The sequence below is a fragment of the Hipposideros armiger genome, unplaced genomic scaffold, assembly GCF_001890085.2.
Source record: "Hipposideros armiger isolate ML-2016 unplaced genomic scaffold, ASM189008v1 scaffold_440, whole genome shotgun sequence".
In the NCBI taxonomy this organism is placed as follows: domain Eukaryota; kingdom Metazoa; phylum Chordata; class Mammalia; order Chiroptera; family Hipposideridae; genus Hipposideros; species Hipposideros armiger.
Genome location: NW_017731790.1, coordinates 966847 through 987845, shown reverse-complemented (window position 1 = coordinate 987845; position 20999 = coordinate 966847). Strand labels below are relative to the sequence as shown.

General features: G+C 42.9%; 1 protein-coding gene across 5 annotated transcripts in view; it reads right to left on the bottom strand.

Annotated features, from left to right (window-relative positions):
* Nucleotides 1-20999, bottom strand: part of CCDC93 (CCC complex scaffolding subunit CCDC93) — an 86809-nt gene that overhangs the window by 44998 nt on the left and 20812 nt on the right. For 3 of the 5 annotated variants that reach the window (XM_019665346.1, XM_019665349.1, XM_019665351.1), the window contains 6 exons: nucleotides 13566-13666; nucleotides 12939-12956; nucleotides 9532-9568; nucleotides 6722-6814; nucleotides 6399-6449; nucleotides 5474-5560 (listed from right to left, as the gene is read on the bottom strand). In XM_019665346.1, coding sequence (XP_019520891.1) covers nucleotides 5474-5560; nucleotides 6399-6449; nucleotides 6722-6814; nucleotides 9532-9568; nucleotides 12939-12956; nucleotides 13566-13666 — 387 coding nt within the window. The remainder of the gene's footprint in view (nucleotides 1-5473; nucleotides 5561-6398; nucleotides 6450-6721; nucleotides 6815-9531; nucleotides 9569-12938; nucleotides 12957-13565; nucleotides 13667-20999) is intronic. The other 2 variants (XM_019665347.1, XM_019665350.1) reach the window with 1 other exon arrangement.

Genomic DNA, 20999 nt, shown 5'->3' with positions numbered 1-20999 from the left:
TCTGAATTTTCTTGAGACTTCCTTTCCTTTGTGTTTTTATATGTACATCCCTGACAATACCCTGGCCATTACTTCTCTGTGGCTATACCCAGTTCTAATTACCTGAGATTCCCCAGGTATTCTTGAAAGGTATCATTTAAAGACTGAGTATAGGCTTCCAATGAGCTGCCAGAGAGAGAAAGGTCCTCCTGCGTTGGTGCGGCTGACTTTTCTGCGCTCATAGGCACCCCGCACCTTCCCTGGCCCAGCTTTTTCCTGGCTCAGCTTCCTTCCCTTTATTCTGGCTCCAGTTAGTGGGGGACAGTAGAACAGAAGTGATTTTGGACAGTCAGGCTTTCTACTTTTCTGCAAATCACAGTAATAGACTCTCCTTCCCTAGAAAATGAATGTTACGCCGCAGTGGGTACATGAGACATCAACACCAAAAAGCACAGTGGTGCTCACCTAGCACATTCTGCGAAGGGTAATGCCCTTTGGAAACAAAGGGAGATGTGCTCCTTGGCTGAGAGCATACTGTCACTCATGAGTTATGTATCTGGAAACTTCTTCACATTCCTCTTCCCTGCTGCTCTACAGGAACCATATTAAATTGAGTTACATATCTCAGAGACGTGCTCTGAAACATGTAGACTATTTATCATGTTATACAGCTATAAGAACGTATGAACTTAACAAATGAGAGAGAAGCCCGCACCCATCTTCTACTTCATTTTGATATCCCAATGCCTATTGAATTTCCAAACACTTGTACCAGGCAGGCTGTTCAATTCATTCCTTAGTCACAAAGTAATTTTCACACTTTCATCCTCCTAAAACTACCTTGTCCCTTTTTTCCACTAAGCAAAAACCCATCCTAATATGAGCCAAATTTGGGTTTCTTTCAAGTATCACTGATGGCTTCCCTCCTGGGTATTCCTCAATCCCATCTCTACTTCCGAAGGTTTCATTACTGAAACCCTGAAGGCAGGGGCATGGACTTTAGATGAATCGCTAGTGCCTGGTTTCAGCCCAATGTACAGAAGTAAGAGTAAAGAGAAAAATACATAGTGGTGGACAACCCTAAGACGGCCCCATGGTCTCCACTTCCTGGTGTTCAGGCCTTTATGTCATACCTCCCTGTGAATGTGGGTGGGACCTGTGACTCGCTTCTGAACAACACAATACAACAAAAGTGATGGGATGTATGTGATTGAATGGATATAATTATGTTACATGAAACTGTAATGTCTGTCTTGTGAGGAGGTGTTCTCCCTTGCTGGCTTTGATGAAACAAGTGACAATGCTGGGGAGGCCGGCATGGACAGGAAATGAGGGTAACCTTCATTTGACAGCCAGCAAGAACTGCTGACCTCAGCCAACAGGGGGCAAGGAACTAAATGCTGCCAGCCAACCACCACGTGAACTCAGAAACAGATCCGTCCCCTTGAGCCTCAGATGAGAGTGCAGTCCTAGCAGCATCTTCACTGCAATCAGGTGAGTCTGAAACAAAAAACGCTGCTAAGCTGTACCCAACTGCTGACCTATACAAACTGTGCAACAATAAATGTGTATTGTTTTGAGCCACTACATTTATGGTAATGCTGCCATGCAGCAATAGATAACTAAACAGACAAACAAACAGAGAAAAAGAAAAGCAGCCCTGACACCCGCCAGCTAACCTGGTACTCTCGGCAAGGCCTTCATGTAGCTGGAGCTGGCCTGCACTCACGTTAGACCTTGGTATTAAACATAAACAACTTCAAAGAACATCAATATCAGACAAGGTCATGAAGACAGACGCAAAAACATGACCATTCTCTAATCATGCCTGAACATTGTTCAAATCCCCCAAATGACCAAATGTCCCCCTCAACTGGCTAATAGGAGTACACAGGTTTAACCTTGATTCATTCCCATCCTACAGATAAGATTTTAGATTCACATGCATTGAATTGCCCTTCCATAAGGCATCCAACACAGAGCAAAGCCCCACTTTCTTAACTTTCCCTCAAATCACCTAAAATAAGCCTGAATCCTATACGTGTTTTTTAATGCCTCCTTATTGAGATGCCTGAAGGTTCCCCATTGGTGTGTGGTCTCCTCCACCACAACCAGCAATAAACTCAACTTGATCAACTACAGGTGTGTTCCTAGTGGTCTTCGGCTGGAGGGCATTGACAAAACAATAGCAAACAAGTAAAGCCAATTTAAAAAATTAAATGTGACTATCATTGAACTTGCATAAAACTAGAAGCATAAACCAAAAAATCATGAAAGAGTCCATGTACTTTTTAAGTTAAATATAAAACACAAAAGTACAATGAACTATCTCCAAGTGAGTATATGAAATTATTGATAAATGGTATTAAGTGGGTATGACTAGGAAAACTAGGATGGATCTACATTTTAGACTAAATAAAAGTGAACTCTACAGAGATTAAAGAATGAAATACGATTAATAAAGGATGTGCTGAAATGCAATGGATTACTTCACCAGACCCATGGAAAAACAGGGACGCTGTCATTTGGAAACAGTAACAACAAAAAAAATAGGTTGACCCGATTTGGGTACAAATGCCTTGTGCGTGATGTAAAGCAATACAAAAACAGAATAGCCTGAGAAATACTTGCATCACAGTGACAAAATATTTAAATCTAGAATACTTCGTTCAAATTTACAAGAAAAACACCACATATTCAAAAGATAAATGAGTAAAGCCTATAACAGACAATTCACATAACAGAAAATAGAGCAAACAAAAACATGAAACCATATTCAGTGTTCTCAGTGGAACAGAGAGGTGTCATTTTATGCTAATAAAATAGCCAGTGAGGCAAATGAACAATCAAGGCTGGAAATGTTGGGGTCATGCTGCAAAGCCCCTTCATCACTGATAGTATTTCATATTGTTACAACTTATTTGAAAAGCAACGCAGAGGAGTCATAACCAAATCATCAACTCCTAGGAAACTTTTGCGCAGAAACTATCTGCTTAGATTTTACAATAGTATTATCTATAATGGGAAACAGAAACAACTTACAAGTCTAACAATAGGGAAATGTTCAATGAATTAACACATGGATTATCTAGTATTCAAATAATTGTGAAGGCTATGATGTAGAAAATGTTTAGGATTTGATGTGACCAAAAAAATGCAGACTATAAAAATGCAAATAGGGGCCAGCTGAGTGGCTCAGTTGGTTAAGAGCTCGTGCAAGAGTGCGAGCTCTGAGCAACAGCAGTTCGATGCCTGGCCCGAGATGAGTTGTCACTGAGCTGCCAAAAGGTGGCAGGATGGCTCAGCTAAAAAATAAATTAATTAATTAAAAAAGCAAATAAAGGCTACCGTTAGCTGAATAGTTATAATGTGCCAGGCACTATTTTAGGCATTCTGGTCACATTTCATTTATCTTCACAACACCCTGACAGGAAAGTAGTATTATTCCCATTTTACAGGTGAAGATACTAGGGCAAGGAGAGGTAATATATTGGCTGAGGTCACACAGCTGGGAAGTAGAGGAGACAGATATGAACCAAGATATGACTCCAGATGCTGTGTTTTTAACTATATTGTTCCACCTCTTTTAGACATATATGATGATTGGTACTAGGTGCAACTATGGCATCTGGGAACAAACACTGGAAGAGAACATGCAACTATGAAATAACTGTGATATGGGATTAGGATTAGAGACAATTTAATTTTAAAAGTCATCATCTTTAATGCTATATGATCTACCCAATGCAAACAACACAGATCATCAAAACAATGAACTCCTGACAGCCTCTTCCCCCTGAGACGTTTGGTTATATATGTGTCTTTGGAAACAGACCTGTTCAAAACTACTTCTAATTTCACTCTTTTCTGGCCTTCTGAGCAACATCGTAAGCTGGATTCAAATGTCTGGAGGTGGGCTTCTCTTGTTTCCCCTACCCCCCAAGTCATTGCTTCTTAACATGGGTTTTCTAATCTAACTTTCATAGAATCCAGAGTGTCCTGTATTTCAATTTACCGCCTAGGAAAGGTGACAGGGGTCAAAGCGTCATCTGAGGTTTGCCCAGAAAAGGCCTTAGGTTAGCCTATAAGTATACAACTACATCTTCCAGTCTTTCAAGTTTATTTGCCCCTCACTTGTTGGGACATAACCACTTGCTGTTTCAGAGCAGATTATAACTCCCAGATTACAGATGACATCCCTTCCCCAATTACATCATCTTGTTACCCTAGGCAGAAAAAACAGGGCAGGGAAGAGTGGGGGGAGGAAGGGAAAGAGGGAGTGCAGGAAACAAAGGAAAGAGGAGATGAGATCATTCTCAAGAAAAGGTGCAGCTACAGCTGATTGTAATAGATTATAATACCATTAGCACTGCAGGCAGGGAAAAATCTCCATCCCATGTCGCCATGGCAGTTCCCACACGGGCCAAGTAAGAACAAGGAATTCCACCTCCTGACAGGAAATGGTCAGTGGGGACAGCAAAGACCTGCCTGGGAAGGCCTGCCTATAACACCACCCCCAAAACTTGAATATTTCGCACCCTTATTCAAATAAAATCCTCAACTTCTTTGTTCTTCGGTACAGTTGCCCTTCTCTTGGACAGCTCACTCCCAACATTTTAGGAGTGTACTCTTTTCCTTTCCTTTAACAAAGCCACTGCTTGTTTGGCTTTGTTTGCATGGCTCAATTTGGTGCGTCCTTGAATTCCTTCCTGATACGTTTACCAAGAATCAGTTCTCTGGTAACAATCTGTGCAATCATTTCAGGAGAATATTGGACAGGGGTCAGAGCAAAGCTAATTTGTTGTCACGGCTTCTGAGGCAGGGTAAGCAAAGCTGGATGCTTCAACAGACATGAATGTTTTAGGGGGGCAGGCTGAGTATGGTGGGGAAGGAAGGATGTGAAACAATGCCCTGTAAATCTGATTTTACTGATACAAAATCTCAGCCAGACCAGAATCAGTTATGTGCAAAATGATTAATCACTGTCTCCATGAAATATTCAAGGTCCTGCTGCCTATTCTTACAATGAAAAAAAAATCTAACACTGAAATATGACTAACACTGAAATTTTGCTCATTCTCTAACCCTTTAATAAAGTAGAACAAAACATTTTGCCTTGGGCTTGGCTGAGTTATGGGATTTATCTCCTAAGTGGCAAAGCTTAATTCCTCAGCCCAATCACCAAACTGAGCCCTTTACAAGAAGCCCGGTAGGGAAGGAAAAATGCTTGTACCGCACCTCAGGCATCGATTTATCAGATGCGATAATTGCTCTGAGAGACAGGTTTTCTCTTTGTATTTATAGAAAAATAGGCACTGCAGAAGAAAATTAATTTAGCTATCGGGCAAATGCTGATGGCTTTGTGTGGCATGTATTTTTGACAAATGTGGTTGATGAGCTGCAACCTACCTCCGTCACTCCATCACTCCAAGAAAGGGGAGCAAATTTGGGGGGTATTACCTGAGGCAAAGACGCCACCTGAGCCCCCACGTACCTTCTCTGCATACTCAGACACAATTTGCTTGATCTCGGCGGAGCAGAGTCCCACGATCTGGCCCACAGAGCTTGCAGTAAGACGGCTCTGCAATCACAGGGAGGGTGTGTTCTCAAAGCCATGCCTTGTCTTTCACAGAACTGGAAAACCTGAATGCTCTGAGCACCATAGCAAACTAGATAAGAATATTCCCATGGGAGGAAAGAATTTATGTATTCATCACAAGGAAAAGAGAAAACAAGCCTTGGGACAAATATCAGGCCACCTCTCTACCTCCTGCGTCACTTGGCTAACTGTGCCAGATTCTCTTAAGATCCTGGGTACCTCTGGAAAATCATTCTTCACCCTTTATACCCCATCCTGAGGTCTCTCTTCCTGAGGGTCACTACAGAGCCTGTAGGAAACTTGTCAGGCTTAGGACCCAGGGAAAAAAGCACAAATGAGAGAGGAAGAGGGACCTCAGAACTCCTAATATACATACCTCTATCCTGCCCTAAAAAGGAATGATTCTTTCAAAGCCCTTGGACAGGCCTTGAGCTCTGAGAATTCGGCATTACAGCCTTTACCCAGATAGTGCAGGAAGGAAACAGAAGGGATACTTGGCATGGGGCATAACTCGTGGTTACGGAGACGCAGGGCTGAACCACGGCTCCTCTGCTGAGGCCTAGATGGTGCTGTCCCAGCAAGGACATCCTGCCTTCGCAATGGTCCCTCAAGTCTCCCTCCTAGAGGTTCCCATGGATGGAAACACTATAAAAAACTTCCCAAAAGAAAGATCCCTACAAAACAGGAAGCACTGGGTGCTGAAAGACAGGGCTCTGAAGAAGGTGCTCCCTCTAGAAAGAGGCCCCCACAGAGCAGAGCAGGGTGGTACCAAGTCCCCATCTCCACACCACATCCCCTCCCCATGACCACTCCACCTCACCTCCTCGTTTGCCATGGCCGTCATCTTGGTCATCAGTGACTGAATACGCTGCTAAAAAGAGGAATGGGAGAAATAGCTGTGAGCAGCTCTGACCACGTTAAGACTTACGCAGTATGTCTAACAGGTTGGAACCCTTGTACGGGGGTTGTTTTACTTGATCTCATTTTATGGTGAGCCTCCTGAGAGGTGATAAAAGGAAACTGCAAAGGGTACAAAAGGCCAACTGACAGCAATTGGCCATTGTGGGAAGCTGGGGATAAAAGTGAAGTTTCTCCCCAAACGATTTAGACAAAAACCTCGGGGGGCCTTCACTGGCCACACACCTCTTCAGCAGCTCGCAGCTCATCTTCCTCATGGGCATCAGCTTTCTCTGTAGCTAAGAGCCCCGTGGGAAGTGCTGTTTTCTTGTCCTCAGCCTGGAAGGAAAGATGGAAAACAGCTGAGCACCGGGTTGTAGACTCGGTCGAGAGAGGACACCACTGCAAAGAGGCATGAGTCTGTGAAAGAAACACACCCCTGGAGAGCTGAACCAGTCCCGGAGGAAGAGGGAGATCCAGAGACCTGAGCTGCCATTCCCACCGCAGACGGAGCGGGCAGAGCTTCAGGCCCTGGCCTGTGCTTGCTGATGAAGTTCCCATCAGGTCACACATTTGCCAGACGTATCCTTGCATTCTGATTGGGCCCTCCCCCTACTTGAACGCCTTCAAAGGCAGACCACTGCCTAAAGGAATGTTTTTCAAACTGCTAGTAGAGACCCATTAGTGGGGCATGAAAGTAATCTGGCAGGTGTGACAAGCATCTAACGAAATACCAGAGCAGAACATATCAGAGTGCTCTGCAGGTGTCAAGGGTTAAGCACTGCTCTGTGAAACTTCTGTATTTGATGTGTGTTATGTGCTGAATCATGATGAAAAATTGAATTCATACTGCCAGTGGAAGTCAACACAGTTTGAAGACCATTGGCCTGAAGGATAAAAATCCAAGCTGCTTCACCTGGCGATGAAGACCCACGCACTAGAGCAGCGGTTCTCAACCTTTCACAAGGGGTCGCCTACGACCATTGGAAAACACATATTTTCGATGGTCTTAGGAACCGAGACACCGCTCCTCTATCTGTCTCCAGGCCCACATGCAGATATGCCCACATACGAGTACCCGGCGACCCCTGCGAAAGGGTCGTTCGACCCCCAAAGGGGTCGTGACCCACAGGTTGAGAACCGCTGCTCTAGGAGTCCCAGGCTCTAAAGTACCACACCACACTCAAAAGACACCTGGGTAACTGCGGCTCCTCAAGCATGGGCTGGAAGTCTATACAGTTCCTGGTTTTAATTCCATCTCTGTCCTCTACCAGCTGGCTGACCTCAGGCTTATCTTCTCTGGATATCAGGATCTTCTAGGGTTCAAAGAGAGGATTGGGCCCAAACACCCTTCTCAGATCATCCCAGTTCTAGGATGTTTTTCTGTGACAAGTCTATGGCTGACCTGGGGGAACACCTTGAGCTTCTAACTGCTAGGTATAGCTACAGGAGACAGACTTCCAGTTCAAGTGTGCCATCTGACATAAGAATGACAAGACAAGCCAAATACGAATACTATTTAATGGGCATCTTATGATTTTTCCAGTCATAATCAAATTACCTTATTTTAGAATATAGTCGTATGCATATTCTTTTCAAATTTAAATTACACATCAAATTAAATGTACACATCAAATTCTTATATACCAGATGCTACACAACATACTCAAATCCAGAAAACACCTTGCTTTGGAGGAAATGACTGTTTAGTTGAGTGAAACCACAAATGTGGAAAAAATAAAGGAGTAAACCAAAACACATCATAATCAGTGTATGACTGATTGCTAATGAACTAATAATGATGATGATGATAGTTAAAACTTATGAGATGTTTACTATGTATTGAATCATTCTATGTCCTTTACATTTATTTTAATCTTTACAGCAATGCTGTGACGTAGTACAATTACTGCCCCCAATTTATAGATACTGTAAACTAAGGCACGGCCATTCAGCCTATGTCCAAAGTCACACAGTGAAGGGATGAAGCCAGGGTTTGAAACCAGCCAGTGTGGCTTTAGAGAATCTGTTCCTAGTCACTGCCACGGCCCTCTGATGACTGAGAAAACAATTACCACAGGCAACGGAAGGAGGCTGGGGTCAGGGACCGTCGCCTAGGAGAACTGAAGGAGGGGGGGTTTGGACAGAGGAGGGGTGGCAGGAGAACACAGGAGGAGTGCTGTCCTATTTAAGAAAATCTGAGGGTCAGGTAAGGAATGAGAAAAAAGGTTATTAATAGATCTCAAGCTGTAGGACTCTACTGTTTAAGAGGTCACTGACCACTTTAGTTCCACTTTAGTTAGCATTTTATTATTTAAAAGGCAGGGTTGAGAGCACAGCCTTTGATGTCACACAGACCTAGGTTCAGATTCTTATCATGGCACTTAAAGAGCTGTGTGACCTTGGGACAAATCAGTGAGCCTCTCTGAGACTCTGCTTTCTGACCTGAAAAGCAGTAATAAGTATCTTCCTCACAGAACTGTTCAGAGGAGTCAGTGAAAAAATACATGCAGAGCCCTGAACAAAAAAGGCCTGGAACACAGGAAAGGTCTGGCACAGTGAGATTTATATGCATGCTCTGCTGCTGACATTAAGGGTCATTATTAAGTACATACATGAAGGAAAATCTCTGAGGCTCCCTTGTGAAGTTAGGTAAGCCCAAGTGGGCTCACTGATTTTCCCACACGAGTTGCCCTCGTACAGGGCAGGCCTGGAATTTATGGCTGTGTGCTATCTCACTGTCAGCATCCTGCTCGCACCTGCCGAGGGCCTCTCTCACCACATGAGAGTGCTCAGAGCCCTGGGAGTGGACATCACCTTCATACTTACAGAGTTATTAGAGCCCACAGATTGACTCTGGGGCCATGGCTTCCAATCCCCCTTCATTTCCATTCCCAGCCCCACAACGGCACATCCTGGCTGCCCTGGGTGGCCCAGGGACCAGAGCTTGGGTAGCAGCAACCCTGCCTTTCCACCCCTGCTGGGCAACCTGTCAGTGTCCAACAGAGGCAAAGAGGAGGGTCGCTTCCCTCTCCCGGCATCTATGTTTTTCTTACCTTCTCTGTTTTGCTTGGGCGGCTAAATCCGTATCTCCTGCAGGCCATAAAAAAGGGGAGTCCAATTACTATTCAAAATCCACACAGTCGGTCAAATGCACTTTGGTTGATTTTTATATGAAAAGCACCAAAGAAAATTTAGGCTGTTTGTTCACTGAGAAAATGTTTTAAGTGTCTAAACCACAAACGTAATCCACTGTTTTTGAACAAAGGGCAAGCCACCCTATCTGCCATATAAACACTCTAAATGGGAACTCTCAGACTGCGGAGTGCAACACTCTCCTTAAATGCAGCTGTTAAATACTCTTTCAATCGGGAACTGCATTTCAGATCCACAGTTTAAGCTAAAAGCCTTAAAAATGTCTGTATAAACAAATGTGAATGTGTTTGCCAGCTAAACATGCGCTCTGCTGGCAACTTTCACAGTCTCCAGGCCAGCCATCTTTTTAATTCTCAAACATAACCCAAGCATTTTGCCAATAATGCTGTATTTTCACTTCATTCAACCTTAAATTCAAAGAAACTCACAAGTACACTTTAGTTTAGATTAGTTTATTTTCAGTCTCTAATTAATACATATGTTTTGTTTTGTTTTCTTTTTAAAGCAAGTATAACAATGCAAAAACCATTCAACCCAAAACAAAAAGCACAATGAAAGACACCCAACCTCATTTACCTTTAAATAGTTTATAAGGAAATCAAGTTACTGGCAACCATTTAAGAAAAATGGATCAAGGGCTCCCGTTGTGCCCTCACTCACGCCTGGCCTCCCTTGCCGGGTCAGTGTGCCGGCCTCTTCCTACCAGGTCTCGGCCTCCAGCCTCACTCCACGCCCACTCTTTCTCCCCATTCCTTCCGAGCTTCCTATTGGCCTGATGCACACTAATCAACAGCAGGCCTCTTCCATCAGGACAAACCAGGACCTCCCGGGCACTCTCACTAGGGTCTCCCTTCTATGGCTCTGCCTAATGCCCGTCTCGCTCGCCTTCTGCAGCTCCCCTTACATGCTCCTGTGCATCCACTGCCTGAACAGAGAGCTCTGCACACACCGCGCTGTCCTCTTTTCCCCCACTGCCCAGCTCACTCCTCACACCTCAGCTCTCCAGCCGCCTCTTCTCCAAAGCACCCCACGGACACTGCCCTGTCCAACGCATCCCTGTGTCTGTACATGTTTGCCCCACTTCCCAGATGGCAATCATGTCCAGCTACCTATTTGTCTGCATCCTTCTCCTGGAGGGCACTGATGCTTTTACAGTTTGTGTTTCCAATGCATGTTGAATAAATAAACTGAGACAAGTGAAAGAAAACACAGAAATCAAGAAGCCCAAATCATCAGCTGACCATGCAATAGTGTGTCACCTAACTGGAGAGACCACAAAGTCACTGCTGGGCACATGTGCCCATCCATTAGGCACGAATGCACAGGCCCGAAGTGCAGCGGATGGAGGCGAAACTCTGAGTATCCGCACACATGCTGTGAAGGACCTTATGGCAAATCCTGTGAATTCACTTGGTTTAATATCCATTGCATTGTCCTACAGTGGAGAGGCTGGTAAACATCATTTGAATCTAAAGGTGACATTTAAGGGGATCTGAGAACTGAAAACTGCTGCTGCTAATGAGGATGAGGATGGGACCTAACAGCTGACATTTACTGTTTTCTACAAAGGACAAAGTGTTCAAAGTTCTCCATATACTATACATACATATGGTTATGCAACCCTCATTTAATGGTAAAGAGTCCATGCAGTGGAGAGTACTGAATAGAACCCTGAGCAAAGAGTCTAATAGCCAGAAAGGAGGGGAGGGGCCTTCCCCAGGAAAGGGAACAAAACATACACTTGTTGGGGCTTTAAATTTTATCCAGTTCGCTCTGTCAGTTTAACAATCACTCTCTTCTCGTTCAGTCTCAGGCCAAACAACAAAGTCTGGGCCTGTCTTTCTAAAACCAAGAGCCAAACTCTCACTGGAGGCTCAAATAATATTTGTAGCTAATGATAAGACATACTTTTGGAGTCCAAGAAACCTGAGTTCAAGTTGTCGTTCGAGGCTCTTAATAATTCTTAATAGTTGACTTCAGGCAAGTTATTTTTTAACCTTTCTGAACGCTTTCTTTATCATTCTGAAAAAGGAGAATGAATTAAAAAAACTATCGGAATATCCTAAGTACCTACTTCCCTACCTCTTAAAAACTCACCACTCCTTATCAGCAAAGCTAAAACGAAAACAAAATAATCTCTTTTCTAAAAATAAACCAAAAAATCTTTCATCAAACACTTAGAAATCAGCATGACCCCACCAACAGGAACTAAGATTGGTCTTGAGTTACTTTGCTCTTTCTTACACTCCAAATTTGTGAGAAGTGATGTACAAAACCTGTCCCTTGATCCCTTCCCTAATGAAAGCCAGACCAGACGCTGGCCTCAACTGTCCCCACCACTCCTGAGGATGGGCAGGGACACGATGTCCTGAACTCACCCAGCTATCACATGGTGATAATGACTATGATCTACGACACATGCAAAAGATCTAATTTGAAACTGAGAATTTCAAAACAAAACAAAACATGAAATATTGTCAACATGGTTTTGATAAGGTGGACAATTTACTGTATCTCTGACTCCTTTTCACCCCCAGAAACATTTGAGTATCCATGATAATGGAAAAAATGCAGGTATGAACACCACAAACTAACAAAAGCCACAGCATTTCCCTAAGTATTAATACTTTAAGGGTCTGGAACATGGGACACTCACAGAGGAGGTTTCTCCAGCTCTGGCTCACCTGGAGCAGTGCAGCTTCACCTGCCCACCGCAGCTGGGGCTGGGCTGGAAAGACCCCATCACAGTGCCAGGGCAGGCAACCTGTCTAGTTGCAAAGAACTCCAGACTTGGAAGTGCCCCACACACGTTGAAAACTTAACTGATCATTATTAATCATTCTTAACAAGGGGCCCTACATTTTCATTTTACACTGGGCCTGTGCAAATTATGTAGCTGGTCTGGTGGTGCCTGACTCAGAAGAGCTCAAGTCACAAAAGTAACTGGTGAGCTGTGGGGGCAGCCATCACACCTGGCTTAGGCTCAGAACTAGCAACTTCCTTTGAATGAAACACACTAGTTTTCATTCTTAGGAAGTAAGAATCTGACCCCACACAACCCTAACAAAAAAGCGGCAATAGCAATTCCATTTGAAAGATGGAATACTTAAGGACCTTTTAAGCAGTTTCCTTCTGGTTCTCTCCAGTACCCTAGAGGGGAAAGCCATCAGATGCTCACTCAGGGACATGCTAGTGGCAGGGCCATTAATTAGTTCCAGCTTTCCAACAAGGGTTGGGTTATAACACAGGGAAGCACACAGCAACCACTCTCAGCATAAAGGAAAGGAGCCCAAGGAGACATACTCACATCAATGAATCAGTTACCCTAAGTAGAAAATAAATGCAGGACATAAATGAAGGTTAACACTCAGGTTAAAAATCCAATGAGGAGATGGACTTCCTTATGTATGTGTGTTTTAAGTAAACTGAGGATATAAAATAAGAATTGTTTTTTAAAAACGAGAGATGTTTTAAAAGTGACAAAACTACTTCTAAATTCTTCATTTTCCTAGACAGGACAATTCTTCACAGGAAACCAAAACTACTATTCTAACACAGTAAAACTGTTGGAAATTCTTTAGTTTACCTGAAGATTTTATCAAGTGGCAGGGACATGAAAGGCAGACCACCCCAGCCTCCACAAATGCCCCAAACTCCCAACTCTCCAAGGTGGGGAGGGCCAGAGCACACCGTTACACACATTTCCAGAGAAGAATTTCAAAGGTAATACCCTACCGCCATCAGGGAAGCTACCCCCAGAAATAGGTAATTCAATACCAGGGAGAAAAGTCCCGGATGCTGGAAATCTCAGGCAAAAACAGTAAACTCAATCAAGTAAAAGCCAACCAAGTTAATCCCAATGAAGCAAATCAAATTAGCTTTTCTCTTCAATGGTTTTATAAAGAGACACATTAGACTGGGTCCCGTTCATTACCTGCCATATTCCAAAAGTGTAGCATGGATTCGAGATTCTTCATCAAGCAGCTCCTCTGCTCCCTGTTGGCGTTTGTATTTCCGACGGGGCTTGTAAACATCCTAAGAAGTGAACGAGACAGAGAAGTCACTGAGTGTGAGAAGGCTCTCCCCCTGAACTGACTGCTGAATGCATCCAGCCAGGCAGCGGAGTGAGTCTTCCCCACCACGGCCAGTGTGCAGCAGCTCTCCAACAGGACAGTGGGCACTCAAGCTGGCTGTGTTCAGGCGGTCTGCTCCTTTGACTTTTATATATGGAACAAATATTTCCACCCAATCTACTGCTTGTCAACTTTGTTGTAATTTGGTATTTTTTGTCCTATGACATTTTAATAATCTTTGTAGTCAAACTTATCGAGCATCTTATATCTTATTTTCTACCCCAGGGATTGTGAAAAAAAAAGTTTTTGATGTTACTTTTCTAGTTTATATTTAGCCTTTTAATTTATTTGGATTTGTTGTTGTTGTTGTTGTATAGTGAAAGGTAGGGATCTAGCTATTTTTTTTCTGAGTGGAAAATTAAAAATCCCAACATCATCAGTTTAATAGTCCATCCTTTCCCTGATTTGAAATGATATATATATATATATATATATATATATATATATATCCTAACAAAGTACGTGGCATGTAGTAGGTGCTCAATTAATGCAGGTCTTCACCCCCCAGATGACCTGGTTTGTCATTCTACTCCATATGACTTCCAAGCTTTCCTGACTGCCAAGCTGGCAGTCAAATACCTTAGTTATATTTGCTCAGGGCTCTGGGTGCAAGTGGGCAGTTGTTTATAGAAGCAAGGTATTCTAGTTGTGTGTTCCTGGATCTCTTCTTCTTCATCTACCAGAGTTTACCACAGCTGATCTCTACTTGGACATTTTTCGAGGACAAGCATAACTATCTCTCCACATGGTGGCATATTTATTCTAATTAGGATTTTTCCCCCCTTTGATAATTCTGGTTAAGTTTGTTATTACTTTATTTTTTATTATGAAAAATTTCACACATACAGGAAAAATTCTCTCTGTAACATATACTACATAGATTCAACAATTTTGTAGAAAAGAAATGGAACAGGATCTGGGATGACGCAAGAGGGTTCTTAGAGCTTGCCACCATAAATACTCCCTAATTTGCTGCTGGTGTCTACATGAATAGGAAGCTATAAATAACATATAAACAGCAGATTCATGGGTAAATGAAAAATATAATGAACACATAGGACGTCAGTTACTGCATATGCTTTAATTTCCACTGTGCTCTACTATTATGGCTGTACTACATAATTGAGCTTAACTGCTATCTTCCTTAGTTACCATTGATAGAGTCAATGACCCAAGCCAGGAAATTGGATTCTTCTAAAAAAAGGCTGACTCCCAAACAATAGCAAATTGAAACCAACGGCTGCAAGGACCTTTTATTCTGCCAAACAACAACAATGTTGGCCTTTGTGTAAAGATTCCTTATACTTTAAAGTACCTCATAAACATCCCATGTTTTGCAATTTATAACTGTACTATTAGGTAGAGGCAAGGCAGATGCCATTACCTCCACATTACTTCTGATGAAACAGAGATTAAATCATTTGTCCAGGATGGCTAGGATAACATTAGGCCTGGCCCTACGTACCCTGGCTGCCAGCCCCAAGGTTTTCCCACTATGCCAACTTGTCTCTGGTGGGCATTCTAGTTACCCACCAGCCACTTCAGCTGAGTTCTCTCATGAGACTCACTATACAGTTTGAGGCTGCCACATGAGTCATTCTAATGATCTGGACCCAATAAGGACCTAATAGTAACAGTAATAAGGATCTGTAAGTCAGATGTTTCCAGGCCAACCAAACAGAACTATTGTTGAGTCACCCTTTAAAAAAACAGGAGTCAGGAATACTGAGGTCTAGTCATGTCTCTGCCACTAACTCATTGTATGACCTCGGGAAAGGCAGTTCCTTCAATGGGCCCATTTCCTTATCTGTAAAATGAGGCTAGATAATAGACCTTGAAGGAGACTTACAGTCTCTCATTCTTTGTATTTTTCAAGTCCTGCAAAGATACTGACTTGGTAACATAATTCAGCAGTAATTTAAAGTCTGAGATTAATTTTAAAAAAACACCCTATATTTTACACATCACCTCTGCTCCTACAAAGATATGCAAAGTCAACTTATCTTTTGCCATTAGTAGCAATAGTACTAGTACCGGCTATCATTTACTGAATGCAAGGGATGTGCCAGGCATATGCTGCTTTATATGTGCTGCCTGTTTGATCCTCAAACCAATGAAGGTAGTTATCCTTGTTTTCCATGTACAGATGATGAAACCGGCACAGGGTTAAATAACCTGCCCACGGTTACCAAGGGAGTGAATGTGAGAGACAGGATGACTCCAGAATGGGGACTCTTAAGCACACTGCAAGATATTTTATACCTCAACTCTGGTCACTCTTCATGATCATTTGTCTCAGCAGATGCTGAAGGACACGTGAGCGGGCTGAAAAAATAAAGGGGAACTTCCTGTAAAGCAGAGAACTCTTGCACTGAGTGGCACAGATCTCTACCTCACAGGTCTGGCGACAAGTCAGGTTCACCAGCCGCAGCAATGCCTGTGAGTCACATCCCAAATGGCAGGGAAGGACAGGCGAAGGGAACAGTGCTTTGGCAATGTGCACAACAAAGCCCTCCAACTCCTTCATGAACTAAGGGAGCAGGCAGCGAAAAAGTGGCCACCAACTGGGTATTCTGCACTCAAAAGCTCCAGTGACCCAGACCACACCCGACTCAGCAGGGAGCTCTATTGCCCAATTGCCTCCACTGGCCGTACCAGCTCATTCCCAGAGGGCTCAGCAGCCCAAACCCAACTAATCCACACACCTCAGCCCATGAGGCCTGTGAAAAAACAGCCTTCCACCTAAAGGGGCTCCACAGATGTTTCCACCACCAACAGCCATGTCCAGAAAGGTCCCATTAGCAAAAGTTACAACTAGGACAAAGTTTTTTTTTCATTCTTACACCGGTAAAACAGCAACAACAAACAAAACAAAGCCCCTGGGTACTAAGTAAAGGAAATGACGAGTGACCGGTGGATGGTGATAATTTCTGCAGAAAGGAACATGTCTATAGGTTTGAAAGCTGGGGAGGAAGAGACACCCCCAAACCTTGTTCCTTTTTTATACTCTTTTACATGAGCTCTGCTCTGCCAGGGGTGTCTTCTGCTCCTTGAGTTCTAGCACAAGTCCCACCTCAGGTCTCCTTGAGTCTGCACCAAACAGTGTAACTTGGTGGGTGAGCATATGGAATGGTTGCTGTGTAATATTACAGAAATGAGCCAAAGACGGCTTCTGTATGCTGCTCCTAGGCTTATTTCTTGAAAGCAGTCTGATACCTGTTGGTGCAAAAGCCCATCAGTACCAAACTCAGATTTTTCCATATCCAATTGTTTTAAGCATGAACCCTCTCCCCGAAGCAGATTTTTACCCATTTATAGCCTGTCTACATTGCATACTCTGATAAACTGCTCCCAGCATTTGCTAACTAACCAGACAGGATGAGCCCTGGGGCTACAGAGACTCAAGCTGCTGCAGCTCTTTAAAATCTGGGTCCCAGAGCTTTCCCTGTGGTGCTGAGCAACATCCCCCAGGGGTTCCCTGGTTCTCCTACCTTCTGGATGGTAGCCCCTGCACCTAAACCTCTGGATAGTAACTTGCTGTGAGGGACTCCCCACCCTGCAGGCAAACCTGTCAAAGCATCGCCCAAATAAAGCCTGTGTATGCTACTGCCATCTCGTGGTCATCTTTTTCCTTGGTGAGCCCCTAATCCCTTGAATCTCTGACAGCTGGAAAATCGCTGTTTTCACCTCAGCTCCCAGAATGCAGTCTGGCACTCATTCAGTGCTCAATTAATATTACTGAATGAAGTCACGGAGTCAGGCAGACAGGGTTTTAGTCCTGACCCCATAACTTACTACCTGTCTGATTTAACTTCTGTGGCTTTCCATCTGTAAAATAGGTATCAGTAGAGCTGTTGTGAGGATTAATTAACAACATCTGACACACAATAAGGGCTAAGATACATATTTTTCACATATAGATGTATATATTATTATTAATATTAATATAACAAAACAGAATATATAGTATAATGCCATTTTTGGTTTTTTGGGGGCAATTTCTAATTCTTTATATTGATACCCATAACTGTATTTTCTACTTAGAAATCAGTGATTATCCCTGGCTGGTGATATCATGAGTGATTTAATCTTTATGCTTTTTCTCCATTTCCTAGTTTGTCATTATTATAATTTTATACTTATACTGCAGTTCTAGTATAAAATAAAAAAAGCTTTTTTATTTACTTTTATTTTTAGCTGAGCCATCCTGCCACCTGTTGGCAGCTCAGTGGCAGCTTACCTTGGGCCGGGAATCGAACCGGTCACCCTGCTGCTCAGAGTTCGCACTCTTGAGCGAGCTCTTAACCAATTAAGCCACTTGGCCGGCCCCTAAAAATAAAGTTTTTTAAAACAAACAATCATGCAAAAAAACCAGATGGGCTACATAACCAAGGACAAATGCAGAAGACTGGAACAGTCCTATAAGAAAGGCTAAAGACAAGAATGAATTACATGGTTTGAAAAATATTAAAATGTTTAATATTTATTTTTTTAAATGAGGTTATTTCTAAGCAAGAACAAGTAAGAACCTGCTGGTTGAGGCACAATGGTGTCATGTTGACTAATGAAAAAAGCAAGAAGACAAGATGACAGTCTCTACTCGGCCAACATTCTCCCAATGGACAAAGGGTCTTCAAGTGGGAAAAGTCACAGTGAATGCCCCCAGAAGTGACTGCACAGGTAGCAGGGGACACATCTGAGTTTCTGGGACCCAGATGAATAATAGCCCAGAGTTGTGAGATAAGTCAGAAACAGTACTGCAAAAGTGGTGCCAGGATATGAGTGAAATCAAAGAGCAAGTGAAGAGGGAGAAAACTGAAGAAGCACCACCACCTGTTGCATTTGAGGAATCAGACGTAACATCAAAATCTGTAATACAGAAGTGTATACCTAAAACCTATGTAAGTTTACTAACAATTGTCACCCCAATAAACCTTAAAAAAAAAAGAAAAGAAAAATCTAGCTGCCTCTTCCTAGCTCTGCGACTATGTAGAGAATTTATTAGCCTTTCTGAGTTTCAACTTCTTAACTTATGAAATGGAAATAATAATATTTAATTCCCTGAATGTTGGTGAGGAGTTAATGAGGTAATGCTTGTAAAATGCCTAATTAGGTGCCAAGCACATACGAGGTATGATAAAAAATACAGTGAATATTTAAATTAAAAAGAAAATTTATTACAGTAAAAGACACATTGCCATTAATCCCCCTCAAAATACTCCCCCTTGCTTTGAACACACTCATCCCATCGTTCTTGCCACATTCTGAAGCAGTTCTGCAAGTCCTCTTTCGTGTCTTTAGTTGCGCTGTCATGGCTGCCTCGATATCCTGAATCTATTCAAAATGTTTACCTTTCATGGTCATTTTGACTTTGGGGAAGAACCAGGAGTCACATGGTGCCAGATCCAGTGAATAAGGTGGATGAGGACACACCATAGTGTTTTTATTTGACAGAAATTGCCATATCAGAAGTGATGTGTGACATGGAGCCTTTCCGTTGTGATCACAAAATACAGTGAATGCTGCTGCCAAATGCCATCCAATGAAAATGCAGGGATCTTTAATATGGGAAGCAACACGTTGAACCTTAGCAACAGTGTGTGACAAGTTTCAACTTGTTCGGTGTAGTCAGTAGGGTGTGTTTTGTAAAGTGTGCCGTAAATCATCCTCCATCAAGACAACACTCTGCGTCACACATTGCTTCTGGTACAGCAATTTTTGTCAAATAAAAACATTATGGTGTGTTCTCACTAACCTTATTCACAGGATCTGGCACCGTGCGACTTCTGGCTCTTTCCCAAAGTTAAAATGATTCAGGACATCGAGGCAGCCACAACAGCGCAACTGAAGACACTCATGAAAGAGGACTTCCAGAACTGCTTCAGGAAGTGGCAAGAACAACAGGATAAGTATGTTCGAAGGGAGGGGGAGTACTTTGAGAGGAATTAATGGCAATGTGTCTTTTACTGCAATAAATTTTTTTATTTAAACATTCACCATATTGTTTGATCACACCTCGCAGGAAACAATAAGTACATGGCTGCCGCATGCATTTTATAATATATAAAAGGCTGGGTCCAGGAACTAGGCGTGTGTATGTTACCTTATTTTAATCCTTAATTTAGCACTCACAATTTAAATTTGGGATTCCAGACTTGTCAATAAAGAGCAGGTAAGAAATACTGATGAGGCATGAGGCGGGCAGAACTGGGAAAAGACTGAAAGAGAAGAAAACCCCCTTCAGGACCTGAGACTTCCAAAGAGCCACAACTGGTCCTCTAGGGAAGGTTTCACTCCCTTTACTGAGGGAGGGCTTCTCCTTAGGGAGAGTGACAACAAACAATAGCAAGCTGTTCCATTTCTTATACTGACTCAACAGTAAGCCACGGACATGCACTGCAGCCCTGGTGACTCTTGTGAGCTTCTGGGGCTCATTTCAAGGCTGCAAGGAAGCCCGTGCAGAAGCGAAGGGTGGGAGGGATGGATGGAAGTTAATGGCACTGGAGCTCAGCTAAGAAACCTAAGAAGACAGCATCTGGAAGTGAGGACTATTTTCAGTAGACAGGGAGAGAAGAAATCAAATAAAACCCAAGGCCCAGCTTTAGCCATCCACAGGAATCCTTTACCATTCCTGCTAAAGATGTATTGACAGTCACTGATGAGTAAGTTCACACATAAAAAAAGAAAACAAACTAAACAATATGAATTAATTATCAAAAAGACTTGCAATCCCTTCAGCCCATTTTCCTTTATCTTGATATTATTTTCTAATCAGCTGCAAACATCTTTTTTTTTAGCTGAGCCATCCTGCCACCTGTTGGCAGCTCAGCGGAAGCTCAGCTCGGGCCAGGAATTGAACCGCTGTTGCTCAGAGCTCGCATTCTTAAGCGAGCTGAGCCACTCAGTCGGCCCTGCAAACAGCGTTTTACCTAGAGGCCCACAGCACAGTGTTTACAAGACTGGGTTTGCATCCTGGCTCCATCATAACCAATGTGACCTTAGGAGATTATATATCCTATCTGTGCCTCAGTTTCCTCACCTATAAAAAAGAAATATTACTACTTCTTCACAGGGTTGTTGTGAGGACTAGATGAGTTACATGTAAATAATTAGGACAATGTCTGTGCACTGTGTATTTGTCATTATCTCCTTAAATTCTATGCACACTATCAAGCAGAAGAGGATTAAAAGAAAAACAAAAAACAATTCCATTACAAATGAAAAGAAGAAATAAT